At 49.9% G+C, this 16,100-nt stretch overlaps 1 protein-coding gene across 3 annotated transcripts; it reads left to right on the plus strand.

The window, feature by feature from the left end:
- Positions 1–204: 204 nt before the first annotated feature.
- LOC101774841 (protein ROOT PRIMORDIUM DEFECTIVE 1) lies at positions 205–9,490 on the plus strand. Of its 3 annotated transcripts, XM_004981479.3 has the most exons (4): positions 2,852–2,994; positions 4,473–5,650; positions 7,156–7,356; positions 8,836–9,490. In XM_004981479.3, the coding sequence occupies exons 2-4, from the start codon at positions 4,817–4,819 to the stop codon at positions 9,226–9,228; spliced, it is 1,428 nt and encodes a 475-aa protein (XP_004981536.2). In that variant the 5' UTR covers positions 2,852–2,994; positions 4,473–4,816; the 3' UTR covers positions 9,229–9,490. The 3 variants fall into 3 exon arrangements, with proteins under 3 accessions (XP_022678988.1, XP_004981512.1, XP_004981536.2); XM_022823253.1 differs by lacking the exons at positions 7,156–7,356; positions 8,836–9,490 and adding an exon at positions 205–431 and having other exon boundaries at positions 724–2,994; positions 4,498–4,840; XM_004981455.4 differs by lacking the exons at positions 7,156–7,356; positions 8,836–9,490 and having other exon boundaries at positions 205–2,994; positions 4,498–4,840.
- Positions 9,491–16,100: the final 6,610 nt, after the last annotated feature.

Consider the following 16,100-nt stretch of genomic DNA (forward strand, 5'->3'; position numbering starts at 1 on the left):
CTAACATGGTAAGTTTTTTCTTTTTTTTGAAACGAGTTTTTTTTCCTTTTCAAGCACAGTACAGTAGTAATATTTGCCGAGATGGCCGGTTAAAATTACCTGGACGATGTGGTGTTGGGCCCAACTACTTCGATACGGCCCAACTACTTCGATACGGCTAGGCTCGCTAGAACGGCCGGATCGAGCGAGCGTTCCTTGCCTGTCCAGGGTCCACCGTTCAGCGTCTCCCCTCCTGCCGACGCCGCCTCCCGCCGCTCGAGTCCGCCTCCGCCTCCACGCGGGGCTCCAGCTCGCTGCTGCACCGTCGCCAGCATCCGCCTGCTGGGGGAGGTCGGAGAGGAGCTCCTCCGGCAGGCGCGCGATCTCGCAGCCGTCGTGGCTCTACGAGCCCGTGACGCCGGCGCGGGCGCACGCCGGCCCAGCCACTGCAGGTCATCCAGCAACTCATTCGCGTTCTTCGGGTTCGGGGGCAAGCACCTTTTTCCTTCGGTTGATTAGGAGTTGGTTGTTGCTTCATCTCGTTGGAATTCTCGATTCGGTATGCGTGCTTGCTCCTCGGTTCCACGGTGCCGTGCTCAGTTGCTTAGGCCAGGCATCCAAACGCTTCTTCTAGGAGAGATTTCATCATTTGGTCTCAATTCGCACGCCAATTCTTTCAGTTTAGGTGTTTCTCTCACTTTTTTCTCTATTTTCTTTACTTTTCCTTTTGTTTTAACTTTGCAGCCCATGAGATGGACAAATTTGCCCTTACCTTATCTCTTCATCACCGCGGAGAGGACGGAGCAGATTGCTTCGTCCGTTCGTCTCCGCTCGGTCCACGAGAGAACGCCGCCTCCGCCCTCCGACGCAAGAACACCGCCGCCAGGCTCCAACGCAGTAACACCGCTCCTCACCTCATGCCCTGCTGGCTGCCGTCGCAAGAGCACTTCTGTCCACCTCGCCCCCCGCGGCCACGACGTCGGAGAAGCCGGAGGCGAGCAAGCTCGCCCGCGCCGCCCGCAATGCCGCTCCCTGTGGAATTGCGTCGGTGCTGCTACACTCCTCTCTCTGTTACTCTGTATCTCTATCGCGGTCGCTGGCGCCCTCTTCTTCGTGCTCAAGACCTCTCTTGCGGACTTCGCCGTTTGCAAGTAGTTTGAATCCCCGATGATGCCAGCACAACAGACGAGCGGACGAGCGGTGGCCTGGGAGGTCAGCGGCAGTGAGGTTGGCGGCTAAGACAGGGACGGCTCGGCAACGGCATCAAGCAGCTTCAGCGGCGGGTAAGGCGGGGAGAGAGAGATGGAGGTTGCGAGATGGCCGGAGTTGAGGAAGATAACCAGTGGCGACAGGGCCATGGGCAGAAACGCCCGTTCACACAAGCTGGAAAAAGAAAACGGTGAAAATGGTAAGGAAACACCTAAACAGAAAATGGTGTGGAAGGTGCTGATTTCATCAGCAATTAATAAGGTGCCACGTAGGCATTTTTGCTAACATGGCACCAGATTAACGAAGAGAGAGGAAACTATCGTTTCATCCTGATGAAACGAGCCGGCTCCAGTTAACCAGGCGGACAACACCCCACTGAGGGGTCATCGTTTCATCCAGCGGCGGCGGCGGATCCCGCGCGTCGCCGCCCTCCCGCGCCGTGCCCTCCCTCCTAAACCTCAGTCTCCCACCATGCAGTCTCTCGCGAAACCTCGGGCGCTCGAGCAACTCCATCCCCTCGCCGTCCACCTCCAGTCCATGTCGTACGTGGACGTGACGATGCGGTGGAAGAAGGACGCGTCGTTCGACGGCGTCCCCGTGCTCTCCCACGCGCGCGACATCCGCCCGCTCGCCTCCCTGGCGCGCCTCCTCTCCCCGTCGCCCACCCCCGTGTCGGCGGTCTCCAAGCTCCAGCGCTCGCTCGAGACCCCCGACCGGCGGGTCACCTCCTTCCTCCGCCGCTTCCCCGCCGCCTTCGTCGAGTCCGTGGGGCCACAGCACAACCTACCCTGGTTCCGAGTCTCCGATGCCGCCGCGCGCCTCCTGCGGGAGGAGCGGGACGTCTTCGCCGCTCGCCGCGCTGATATCACGGGCCGCCTGCGCCGCCTCGTCCTGATGTGCCCGCGACGCCGCCTCCCGCTCCGCGTCGCGCAGGGCATGCTCTGGCATCTTGGCATCCCGGAGGACTACTTTAAGGACCCCGATCACGGCATTGAGCATGATGGATTCCGGATTTTAACTTCAGCAGATGGAGTTATCTGCCAGGATAATGATGGCGATGGGAGGGAATTGGGGCTAATTGATGATGGAAAAGGTCAAGAAATGCCACTATCGGTTCTCCAGATGAAATTCGGATCTGTGGCAGACGTGCCTATCCCACTCTTCCCGTCGAAGGGTCTCCGGTTGAAGCAGAAGATCAAGGACTGGTTGGAAGGCTTCCAGAGGCTGCCTTATGTGTCTCCATACGAAGATTTCAGCCACATCATTCGTGGCAGCGATGTTTCGGAAAAGCGGGCTGTCGGGGTGCTCCATGAGCTGCTTAGTTTGTTTGTGACATGCTCTGCTGAGAGGCGGCGGTTACTCTGCCTTAGGCAGCACCTGGGGCTGCCACAGAAGTTCCATCTTGTGTTTGAGCGGCACCCGCATGTATTCTACTTGTTGTTGAAGGAAAAGACATGCTTTGTTGTCCTCAAAGAGGCGTACATGGCTGGGGGAGACACTGCAATTGGGGAGCACCCCATGCTGGAATTGCGCAAGAAGTATGTTGAGCTGATGGAGCAGTCTCGGGAAATCATAAGGTGCCGACGGAGCGGGAAGCCTGTTGAATTGGAGTCCAAGGTATATGATAATACTGAGGATCCATTAAAACGCTGTCTTAAAAATCTATGATATTGGTTGAGAAGAAGGATGGGAATCTTGTGCAAATATGGCTTCTACAACAAGAATGAGGAGCTCTACTCTTGGTAGGATCCGGTTTATTGCTCATTATTTGCAGAGGAATACATCCAGTGTAGAATACAGAAACAGGTTGGTGACTATGAGAAATTTAAGCTGCACCCTTACCTTTTCCAGTTGTTTATTATTTTACTGATTTATATTATTGACATGTCGCAATCACATAAAAGTCATATGGTTCTGCCAGAGATTTCCAATTAATTAGCTGTTACTAGAAATAAATGAACAATATACTTTGAATTTAACTGTATGTTCAGATCTGTCCTGGAGATGAGCTGGTGACTGTTGAAACATGATTGACAAATTATGTTACCTTATTTTCTGGATTCCAATAAATAATCTCTTGCCAGTTCCCGATGTACTTGGACATCGCTCCTTTTCTGCACAACATTGAAGTGATTGCTTCTAAGATAAAACAAGTAGTCTCTGAAAAATAGTCAACTCAAGTAGCTATGTGCCATTCTTGAATGTGGTATGCTGAAAAGAGGACCGATTCTGCTTTAGACGTGTTGGTCTGTTGGAGACGGTTGAATTGGAGAATGGTAGAATGCAATTTGGTAGATGCCAACCTTTTTTTCATGAAATATCATAACATATTTGACCACATATATGTCATTTCTTCTCCTTAAAGTTTTACTTTTGTTTCTAAAAATAGTTTAGGTTACAGAGAGTTAAAGAAACCATGCTTGCTTTCTCGCATTACATAGGTGCAACCGCCCAAGTGAAATCAATAATTGGATCATGACCTCAAATTTTGCAGTGTAGTTTTATGATGCACTCCATGTCAGCAATAACTAGGGCTATTTGTAATATATAACAAATTTTGTTATTTACGTTTCTAGTAGTATGCTATTTACAAACAGTTAAGTATCTCAAAATTGTTCATTGAACTAAACTTTTCAGAAGGACACGAAGCTGACAGCTTTAGCAGTTTTAGATTCATATACAAGTTATTATTCGTGTATGCTGTAAGCTATCTTTGGTCTGAGCAAGTGGCTGAGAAATACTGTCGTCGATTTCTAAAGCTTACACCCCTTGAATTTTTGGCTTGCTCAAGTTTGACAATAAAGTTCTAAATTTTTTGCCACAATCAAAGATATCCCTCTCCTATTTACCTGGCATGTAGATTGCGGAATAGCTAAATGTTAAACAGGGCATAATTTGTTCTTTTGATAGGTATCTGTAGACGGCAGACTGGAGTATACTGTATATTTTTATCTCCATCTACATTCACATCCATGATCATTAGTTGACCGTGCTGCATTCCAGCATAATACTAGTAGTTTGTGTTTCCTGTGATCTGGGCACAAACATGGCCTAGTTTGTTGATTATAGAAAACGAGATACTTGCAGTCTTCAGATTATGGTCGTTGGATTGTTATTTGGCTTACTCTTTATGGATCTAATGCTGTGCGTGTTATTAGTTCAACTAGCGTCCTCTTGTCATCTTAATTATAGTATTGACTATTGAGATGTGCTATTACCATTTCCCTTATTATTTACTTGCAAACTGCAAGCAAAGGCACTCTCAGAACATAATTTCTTTTTAGCAATCCTTGCTTTGGCATTTTGCAGAGAATTGGAGTAAAATGTTGGGAGCTTTCTTGGAGAAAATCATTGCCACAGACCACGAACGTCTGGTTTTCTTTCGACGAGTGACAGCCGCATTTTCAGGTAGCCTTGGGGTCTCTGGTGTTCATTAGAAGGGATCCTTACAAGTTACAACACCATGTAATCCATGAAGTGCATATGTACATAAAAATTGTAAATTTAGATTTGCGTTTTGTAGATATTGTAAACAGTTTAACTTAATTTCCCCAACTCTACCATTTCGCCAGTTTATTTTTTATTGGAATAACTATATTCCATTTCGCCAGTTTCTAAGCTGTCTATAATGCAACCTGTTTTTGAGGGGATCCTTCATTACAAATTTGGTGTTCTTGATAAAAAAAGAACGAGAAAGTGGATATCAAAATGGGCCAGGTTTCCAAATGCCCAGGATGCACCAAAGCCCTTCTCGAGTCAGCCCACGGCCCACTACGTGCAAAAAGCCGAAAATGCTACTCTTTTTTTTTTCCTTTTCATCCCCTCCACAGCGCCACAGCGGCGCGCACTGTTTCGACTTCCCCTCCCCGCCCCCAAAACTCAAACGCCACCGTCCACCGCCTCCCGTCCCGTCCCGTCCTGTTCCCCACCACCCTTCTCGACCATGTCGGTGGCCGACGGGGATGACGAGGAGGCCTTCTTCCTCGCCCTCGACGCGGCGGAGGCCGCCGCGCTTGATTCCTCCTCCAAGCGCCGTCGCCTCTCCACCACCTCCTCACCGACACCAGCCACTCCCCCCGCCGCCTCTGAGGGGTCCTACCTGGCTGCGCTCAAGGGCAGCCACAGCTCGGCCTGGCAGCAGCAGCAGCAGCAAGCGCTGAACTATGCGCACAAGCGGCCCGACGGCTCCAAAACCCTAGCCGCGGGTACAAGTGGGACCCAGGTGGCCAGCGGATCGTGCTTCAAGTGCGGAGACCCTGGCCACTGGGCGCGGGAGTGCCCCCAATCGGCTCCGACTGCCGGGGGAGGAGGTGTAATCGGCGGCGGTGCCGGCGGCGGGTACGTGAATGCGGGTGGGGAGGTGGAGGAGAAGGCGTGCCCCTGCGGCGCCGGGAGCTGCCTCGTGCTTACTTCTAACACGCCCAGGAACCCTGGGCGCAAGTTCTACAAGTGTCCCTTGCGGGTGAGTGTTTCGAGTCAGCTGATCACAAGTCCCTTACGGCCTTACCCTGCAATTACTTGCTCCAAAGCTGCTTGTTCAAATGCTAAGTAGTTTGGTCTGGCATGTGGATGTTGTAATGACTTCGATGTACTTTGTTGGGCTTTTGTGGTCTCTTAATAAGGATTTTAAAGACCTCTGGTGATTTTGGGTCCCCTTGCTGGTTGGTTGAAGTTGTCGTGTACTCTGGCAGTGGCCAGTGGGGCCTGTAGTTTTACTGCTCCAGGGTTAGGACCAACAACTATTCCCTATATGATGTTTACCTGTGTTTCCCAGTATATTACTCACCCATTTTCACAATATTTCTTCAACATGCATACTGAGGACGCATAACATTAAGTAATGTGAAATGGGTTGTACCATACCTGTCCCTTTAGATAGATGGATTGATGCAATGCCTATCAAAATTCTATGTGACTATGCCACTCGATTGCGTGCTGGACAAGTATTGTTAAATGAATGCTGTAATGCTATGGCAGTATGATCTTTTGGCACTTGTTGGTCCTAAATTGATGCTTGATTTAGTTTGTCTGGATACATGTCCCTTCTTGGTTTAGGAGGGTTCTTTGTCTATTTTTCTCCCTGGTGGGGAGGGTGCACATGTTTGGAAGCTTTACTAGTGCAGTAGCTTGGTATGATGCTAAGATACACGGGCTTTGCTTGTGTGTTGTGAGACAACAGTGGCAACTTTGTAACTGCAGAGCACTTTTGTTGTATTGTACAAGCATTTGAGTATCTTCATTGCATTATCTTATAATTTATATGCTTATTGCTCAAGCAGTTTATAAGTCTTATTTAGATGGCCACATCTTGTTTGTTGCTTAGTTTTACATATTACTAGGTTCTTGCTTGCAAGTTTAATGACAAATTGTGTATCTTAGTATTGTTGAAATGATGTTATCTGTTGTCAGTTACCTTAGCTTTCATGTCTCCACCTTTATAACGGCTGACATTTCTGTCATCTTAAAAGTACCAACTCAGTTTGCTTTCCCAATAATTAACCTGTCATATTTATTCCTCGATCAAATGCGGGGAATTTCTTTTGAGGAGTTAGATATCATTTGACTGTCTGGCTCTAGAAAAAGTTGCATCAACATGCAAAATAAGTTTATTGTTTGATTTTATTTTACTTTGATGGGAATCAGATTATCTAGTAAGATGGCTCTTGCTGATATAATCCATAATCAACCACCAAGAAACAAAGATAATATACACATATGCATGTGGATTAGGCATACCGTGTGTGATTGCAGTGTTCCACTGTGTTATTCAATTGCTTACTAATATGTGAAAAGATGTGCTGGCCTAAAGGCAGTTTTGATTTATTGGATGATATATATTATGCACACGCAATGTTGCAATTACATATGGGTAATGTGGAAGGCAACTTTCTTCTTGTTTCCATTTGCTTTTCCTGTTTTGACTCATTAATGCTGATGTTATTTGCTTATTTATTTTCTGACCATAAGGACAATGGGGGTTGCAACTTCTTTGAGTGGTGTGATGCTCCATCTCCCGGCCCTGCAAATGCTCGAAGTAACACAGTTTTTCAGTCAGAGACATCAGCAACAGATATGCTTTGCCCATGCGGTGCTGGAGCTTGCTTAATTCTGACCACGAAGACAGGGAAAAATGTTGGGAGGCAGTTCTACCGCTGCCCAGGAAATCAGGTAAACTCAGACTTTTCATTTATCTTCCGCACTTCTTGAATAAATGACATTCTACCATAACCACATAGTGGCTTATGCTGGTTTGCTTCTCTAGAAGAAGTTCCTTGCCTTTATCTGATGCAATACTTTTGATGATAGCGCCAAACATCTGCAGTTGTCCCTCCTTGCTGAATATGAGTAATCGTGAAATTTTTGTTGCAGGGTATCGCTGTTATCAATACCATAGATGAAAGATTCTGTGGTGGTTTGGATAGTAGGTTGGGGAGTTTTGACTTTTGAACTGCCTATCTTGCAATTCTGACTCATTTGTCGGATCTCTTTGGTTACTTTAAATCTTTAATAGACCATAGAAGATGCAGGCAGTATGGTAGTTACTGTTGCCAAGTCTATTTACAATTAGCTTTCAGTTGACAATAGCACGTATCTGAATTTTCGAAGTGCTAACTCATGGCTCATGGCTAATCACCTTTTGCTCTCATGACTGAGCAACTGATTTGCTTTTGGGTAGTTGTTTAATCTAGACATTACTGCACAATTATTCTTAACAATGGTTAATTGGTTTGCTTATGGTTAAAGTTACACATATCCATACCCGTTTACCCTGATGTGTGCTGGTATGTTTTTTCCTTGCAATAATTTTTCTGTTGATTAGTACATTTCATGCCTTGCTGTTGGTAATGAAATGTCCTTGAGTTATATTGTTGGTGTTTTAAAAAACTCGGTAATGTTATCAAGGATAACAATGTGCTCTTGTTACGCTTAGAGTAGCTGTGTCTTGGAACCAGAACCAAGGATCGTAACAACCTAATTTATTGTCATGTGTCTACTTAACCTTTAAAAAGATAAAAGCGGTTGTTCCTAGTTCCTAGCCCTAGATATTGTTCCTTCTTTTTTAGTGGAATACTTAGTTATATCAGTATCTTCATGCACAGCAACTGATGCTAGTATACCATCAGTTGTATTTTAACTCGAGTGCTAGTATACCATCAGTGCGTAGTGGAACCCTAAGGCGTGACAGTAATGTGAAGAGAGACAGAGGAAGACCAAACTTGACATGGGAAGAGGCAATAAAAGGAGATTTGAAGGGATGGAATATACCCAAAGATTTAGCCCTGGATAGGAGTGCTTGGAATGTGCCTGAACCCTGATTTTGAGGCTCTTGTTGGGTTTCAACTCTAAAGAGGCAATAAAAGGAGATTTGAAGGGATGGAATATATCTAAAGATTTAGCCCTGGATAGGAGTGTTTGGAAAACAGCTATTCATGTGCCTGAACCCTGATTTTGTGGCTCTTGTTAGGTTTCAACCTCTAGCCTACCCCAAATTGCTTGGGACTGAAAGGCTATGTTGTTGTTGTTGTTGTTGTGATATTCCATGTTCCTTTTCATCTTTTCATTCATTAGTTTTATAATGTACCCACTTTTTTTTAACTTGGGCATTTCATGTCTCTTTCTGGTGTGCGATTGGGACAAATCACCCAGGGTGGTGGCTCTTGTGGCTTTTTCAAGTGGTGTGACGAGCAACAGCCCAGGGTTGGTGCACCGCTGCAAGCTTCACCACAGTACCAAACTGATGCAACATCAAGCATCCAAAACTCCAACAAGAGGAGCTCCTCATCCTGCTTCAAGTGCGGGCAGGAGAACCACTGGGCGAGGGACTGCCCAAATCAATCATCGGATCCTTATCCTGACAAGGGTGGGAGAACAATAACTTCGGCGAGCTCGCCTGATGGGTGCTTCAAGTGTGGTAAGGCTGGTCACTGGTCCCGCGAGTGCCCAACCTCGAATAGTGGTGGTGGTGGTGGTGGTGGTACCGGCGCCAGCCGTGCCAAGTCGTCTTCTGCTTTGGGCTCGTGGAACAGTCAGAGATACTGATAGCAAGCTCCTGTGAACTCAATTGAACTGACATGGACATGCTGTACGAAACTTGGACAAGTGCGCCCAGCCACGTGTTGCTTAGGTATGTGATCACATCGACGCCTTTTGCTGCTCTATGCTATGTAAGGGATCAATTGTGGCTGTTCTCTGTCTTAATCATGCTTTCCTTCTGTGTGGAACTCGACTCTACTACTGTTTATCTACTCTAGGAACTTCCACTTGTCAGTACAAGAAAAACTTGGTATCTTGTTTGTCCTCACCCCTTTGCGCTACCTTAAATCCCATGCTTATGCTCTTATTTCCTTTTGAAGATCTGGTATATATATTTGGTGATTTACATGAAGTAGAAGTAAACATGAGATATTCTTCAAAGTTTACCCCCCCTGGACCCTGTAAGGTGGAGCCCCAGTCTCTGGCAAGGCTCAAACAGAACAGCCTTTAAAAGGTCTGAACAGTAGTTCAGTTGTGTTTGTAAACTTAAAACACACACCAACTGTGCCATTCTTAGGACCCAACTATTAAAGGATACGAACAAAGGCTGATCTATTATGGCCCCAGCGCAGCGGATGCCATTGCTATCCGCTCCAGGCCAAAGAAGCGCACATGGTTTAGAGCTTGTTGGGGCAAGGAATCTCCGGGTATTAGTTGGGAAGCTTTGTGGAGTAATCACCTCCGGGGGCAACGCTGTGGCCTGGGACCTGGGTGGTGGTCCGTCCTGGTGTTGGCAGCTGCAGCGGCAGCTGGTGCCGAGCCAGTTGAACTGCACTGCAGTACGGTTGGTGCCTTTGGTGGCATCCGCCTATTGTGTTTTCATCAGTGTTTTCATGAGTTTTCACTGCGAACCCTTTGAACAGTTCGCGGCTGGGCCGTGGTGGACACGGTTCCTCTGCAGTACTGCAGAGTGTAGTTGGGCCACTGACACATGGGGCTGGGCTCACCTGTCAGTGATCCCAAGCTGCAGCTCATTACTGCATAGGAGCCCCCCGTCCGGCCGGGGGTACCCGACATCACAGGTCGGTTTCTCGCAGCGATCTTGGGGTCCCCATGCGCCGGAGTAGATCTCAAGATCTGAGATGCCTCCAGTGCTAGCGCCAAAACCTCCTCCTGGTGCAGATTTGCTACTCATCTGTTTTGCTGTCTATTCGGCTGGTCCTTTTTTGCTAGTGCATGCTTCCAGTGCTCGATTCACTACTTTATGACTAGAGGGATCTATTGATGATCCACCCAACAATTTTTTTTTTGTGAAGATCCACCCAATAATTTAACCTGCTGTCTGTCACTGGCGTGTCTGAAGTTACAAGAGGAAACTGGACTGTAGTTTGGAGGCACCGTTTCTTTTTAGGATACTCTGCCGACATTTTAGAGCCCATGTGTAGAAGATTTTACTTGCCGGATAAGATGTTTAGTTCACTTCAAAATCCTAACTTTGGCACTATGCAAAAAGAAGATTTTCCATCACATCAAACTTGCGGTACATGCATGGAGTAGACGAAATTAAAAACTAATTGCACAGTTTTGTTGTACTTTGCGAGACGAATCTTTTGAGCCTAATTAGTTAATATTTGGACAATAATTCACAAATACAAACGAAACGCTACAGTGTTGCTACAGTAATTTTGGAAACAAAGCCTAAGGGTACAAGTAGACCTATCTACTAGTGTTTGCAAAGGCTGGCTCTACCTAAATAAACCCACCTTTCTCTACCTAAATAAACCCACCTTTCTGTGGGATGTTAACAGTTCGTAGCAAGCACAGCAAGGGTGCTCCCCTCTGCCGCAACTGCAATTCTTCTGAAGCACGTGACCACTAAATTAAATCCATCAGCACTGTGGTCCCCTGCCTAGGGGCTTAGGCAGCGATGTAAACTTTGGTTTGCTTTCAGCAGTTTATCTTGCTGGACACTGCTCCCCGCGTGTTTGTGTCCCGCTGGAGAAAGGTCCCGCGAGCACGTGACGGACAGGAACCCACGCCCTACACTACACACTGGGTCGGTCTCGCAGACGCATCATCGCATAATCTCTAGGCCAAACTAACCAAACCACCGGTGCAGGGAGGCAGAGTTGCAGCCTGCGCCATTAACCACTAAGAACACCACCGCTTGTCTCTCCTCTCCCACCCGCCAGATCCCCCCAGCACCCCCTGCCCGGATAACGCCAGCCCGGTGGATCAGGTCAGGCCGGGGCCTAGTCACTGACTCACTGCTCACTACCGGCCGATGGCCACCTAGTATTTACCCCGTGCTACCACCAAAGGGCCACCGAGCATAGCAGCAAGCATGCACGAGATGACGAGCGCGATGCGTCTCGGCACAACTCCTCCTCCCTGTCTCATCAACAAGGACCACCTGAACTCGACCCGAGAAAAAAGGCCATGAATCGCAGCCGACGACAAACCCCGGTAGGCCCCGTTACAATAAAGACGCCGTGGCCCCCGGCGTCCCCTGCCCCTTGCCGGCTGCCGGTGCTCGCTCGTCTGGCTCGCCTGCCTCAGTGCCTCACCAACTTGCCCGAGATGCCGATGCCGTCCGCTTCTTCCCGTTCTCCTCACCCCCTGTGCTCGCTCACGTACTGCCGCCTCGCTGGCCAGCGCGCTCACTTGTCTGCCGCTCATTCGGCGGCCTCAACGTCCTTCGGTTTGGGCGTGAGCGTGACCAGTTTGATGAGTGAGAGTGACGATCCGTTTGCCGGCACCGGATTTCTTTTTCCTGGTGCCGCACCCGCACGCTGTGCCTGTGCTCGTGCTGCACCTTGTTCTGTCCGGCCGGGGCCTCCCCAGCCTTTACTAGCTGCTGTTGCTGGTGGCGTTGCTGTTGCACGTAGTGCTCGGGGGCATCCACTGTGGGTGCCCCCCTGTGCGGCCGTGGCTGTGGCACCACACTACCAGCTCCTACTACTAGTGCTGCTGCTGCGATGATGATAATGATGATGCTGATGCTTAGATTAGGCCCTGTTTGGGAAGGGCGTGTTAAAATTTAACAGGGTGTTAAACTTTAACACCCTCAAATAAAGGTGTTAAACTTTAGTATCTTGAGGTGTTTGGATGATCTGTTAAAATTTAACACCTTAGGTTGTAATTGACAACTTTACCCCTCATTACTCCTCTCAATGGCAGCCAAATACCCCTTCTTCCTTCTTCTCCTTCCTCCTCCTTCCTTCTTCCTCCTTTCCTGCGCCTGCCGCCTCCGGCCCCACCCCTGCTCGGTCCACGCCGTGCCCGGCGCCAACGTCGGCGTCAGCGCTGCCGGCCGCCCCGTCGGCCCCTCCCCTGCGCCTGCCGCCTCCGGCCCCGCCCCGCCACCGGCGTCCCCTACCGCGGCACTAGCGGCCGCGCCCGCCCGAGCCCCCAACGCCACCACCGTGCCCGCCCGAGCCCCCACCGCCACCACCTGCGCCGCCCGCCGGTCCCCACACCACCGGATCGGCCTCGCCCGCGCCCGCGCCCGCCGGCCGCGCCAGCCGCCGCCCACGCGAGGCCGCCCGCGCCAGCCGCCGCCCGCCGCCCGCGCGAGGCCGCCCGCGCGAGGCCGCCGCGTGCTGCCCAGCGCGGCATCCCGGCGCAGGAGCGGCGCGGACCGGCGGTGGCGCGCGATGGGCGGACCAGCGGCGGCGCGACGGGCGGACTGGCGGCGGTGCGCGACGTGCGGATCGGGGAAGGAAGATGGGGGCAGTGGAGGAGAGAGAAGAGGAGAGAGAGGGGGGCAACCAGGGAATAAGTGGGGAGGGGGACCACTTTTAACACCTTTAGCACATTTTAACACCCCCTCCATGTGTTTATGAAAAGAGGGGTGTTAAATTTTAACACTTCATCTTTAACACTTGTGTTTGGCAACCAAAAGTGTTAAAATCTGTTAAAAAGGGGGTGTTAAACTTTAACACCCCCTTCCCAAACAGGCCCTTATTCGTTTCGTTGGGGGTGGCCGGGTGGGAGAGGGGCCACACATGGGGAGGCAGCTTTCGATCTTGTCACGCCAAATGAGGTAATTCACTAAGGGGGTGTTTGGATACGAGGTGTTAAACTTTAACAGTGTCACATCGGATGTTCGGATGATAATTAGGAGAACTAAACATGAGCTAATTATAAAACTAATTGCAGAACCCTGTGTTAATTCGCGAGACGAATCTATTAAGCCTAATTAATCCATCATTAGCAAATGGTTACTGTAGCACCACATTGTCAAAATCATGGACTAATTAGGCTTAATAGATTCGTCTCGTGAATTATACTCCATCTGTGCAATTAGTTTTGTAATTAGCCTATATTTAATACTCCTAATTAGCATCCAAACATCCGATGTGACGGGTGTTAAAGTTTAACAGCTGGTTGCCAAACAGGCCCTAACTCCCCCGGGATCTCATAAATCCGGCCCCTTTCCGCCGATTGGTCCGTAGGTCGCGTCGCCGGGATCGCTTCGCTTTCGCTGCCCCCGTCTCCCAACTGCTTGATTCTTTATCACCTCCCTTTCCACCCCCGTACTACTCCTCGCGAAACATGATTGGAGCACGGTGATTTCATTCATTTACCCAACAAAACTTACTACCTTTCACACGAAATAGTAGTGGTTCGTGCTCGTACCCTCAAACGGTCAAACCCTGTTAGTAAAATCACTCCTCATACTACTCCCTTTTTTTTCTAAAGAAAAAGAAATTACTCGGCTACTCGTCGTGGTAAAGGAGGCGGGCGATGTGATCAGTTGGCGCGTATGGAGCCGAGGGAAGAAGGGAGAAAACGCCTGCGGCCTGTCCGAATTCCAGTCCAGGTCAAGAGCTCCGTTTACCGGCCGAGCGTTTTCTTTTTCTCCTCTCCGCCGCCGCCGGCGGTTGAGGAGGCAGCACGTATAGACTATTCGCTCCAAACGTGTCGCGTCTAATCCTGGAACATACTTTTATCAAAAGAAAAAAAATTATAGCAGTATTATAATTGGTGGACTGGAAGACCAGGGGTCTCTTTCGAAACTTTTAGAATTGCTCCCCTTTTCCAGATGGGGTAACCGGCACATGTTCTGGGCGTTTAGATTACTCCCAACTTGCCTGTTCGGAACAGGCTGTTGGTTTTGATTTAGAGCTACGACTAAATTTATTTTAGCTGCTTTTAGTCCCTAAACTTCCAAACATAGGGACTAAAATGATGACTAAGGGTTTAGTCCTCTAGTCCCTTTGGGGGTGACTAAAGTGGACTAAAGGTATAGGAGGACAGTCCTGCCCCACATTATTCCCATTCTCACCCGTCCCGAACCCTCCCTTCGGGTTGCCCTCGCTCGCTGCCCTTCCCGCCGCCACTGCCCCCTCTCCTCCCCCACACCCCCGTGACCGCCCCCTCTCCTTCCCACGCCGGGGAAGTTGCGCGCACCCTCGAGCGCGAGGGCGAGGGACACCGCGAGGAGCGAGTCAATGGCGGGGAGCGGCGTGAGGACGTTGGAGAGGGGCACACCGCCACGGTGGAGGGCGTGACATGGCTGGTGAGCGGGAGGAGCGCGGAGGGTCGGAGCGAGAGTGGGGCGAAGGCGGAAACCGGGAGAGGGAGGTGAGAAGGGTGCCGTTTAGCGTGAAGTGGCAGGCCTCAGCGAGGAGCATGGCGGAGGGAGGGGGTGCGCGAGGAGGTGGTCGTGGCAAAGAAAGAGCTCGCCGCCGACGTTGAGGGCGACGGCGGTGGTGGCGGAGGCCATGGCTGGGGCGTGATCCACGGTGGATGCGCGTGGTTGGGCTGACTTGCGCTCTTTCTTGGTCGAGAGGGTAAGCACATAGTGAGTCACCGAGGCTTCTCTGGACCGGCTACTTTTGTGCATTGATTAGAGATATTTTGATCTTTGTTCATCTATTTAATGGACTTTTAGTCCTTAATCCAAACAGGTTAGGGACTAAAGTCTAGTTCTTGGACTAAACTTTAGTTCAGGGCTAGAGTAACCAAAGAGGTCCTTACTTGCAGCTCGGGAATCTTGGTCCAAGTGATGATCGAGCTTCCGTTTTTAGGAAACCGGCACATGATGGCCCAAGTCTAGATCACGTTTCCATGACTAGTTTATCACTTTATCTGTATCCCCCCATACGTTTGTATTTTTACTATATTGTAGTAGTACTAGTGCTGTGCAGAATTATTGCTGCTTGCGCAGGGATTGATCTGGCCACTGCTGGATCCTACTCCCCGCTGCTAGTTGCAGCGACACAACTGCTCAACTCCTGTTGCTCAACATCTGACGACACCACCAATCAATCTCGCAGTTATAAGATTCTTTGCTTTTTTAAAGAAACGATCATGTTCCTTCTATTTTTTTCTGTTAAAAAAGAAATGAAGGCCAAATATTTATGATCATACGTATATACACCTGGGACATCAACTGTTGGCGTAGAGCAAGCAAGTAGCAAGTAGGCAAGGAACGTTACGGCTGCTTCTGTTGCTGACGGTGGCCGGAGGGGAAGGCCTCGTTTTCCGGCGAGGGCCCACGGCGGAGCACGAAATTATTGCCCGGTACGGAGGCGATCTGACCCCGAGCTCCTCCTCCTCCCTATGGCGCGCCACCATGTGGCCGCCCCGCCTCCCCTCCCCGCCCAATCACCCGTGGCCCCTCATCCCGTCTCACCCGCCCCAGCCGTGCTCCGCGCCATCGACGCTGACTTGTGGCCCCGCGAGCCGCGTGGCCCTGGCCCCCACCTGCCTGCGACCGCCGCGGCGGACGGAGACCTCCACTCGCGCGGCACATATTCCCGTCACCACCATGGCTAGTATACGACTATACCTCATGAGAGTGAGTGGACTTGTCGATCCCCTTTGAGTACTCTCACCCCTTTTGATTTTTCTCCCCCCCCCCCCACCCCCCGGGAATCAGTTTTTCTTCGGACCCCACGGGGGCTCTTGTCGGTAAATCGGAGACTAAT

This window comes from Setaria italica, chromosome IX, assembly GCF_000263155.2.
Source record: "Setaria italica strain Yugu1 chromosome IX, Setaria_italica_v2.0, whole genome shotgun sequence".
Classification (NCBI taxonomy): Eukaryota; Viridiplantae; Streptophyta; class Magnoliopsida; order Poales; family Poaceae; genus Setaria; species Setaria italica.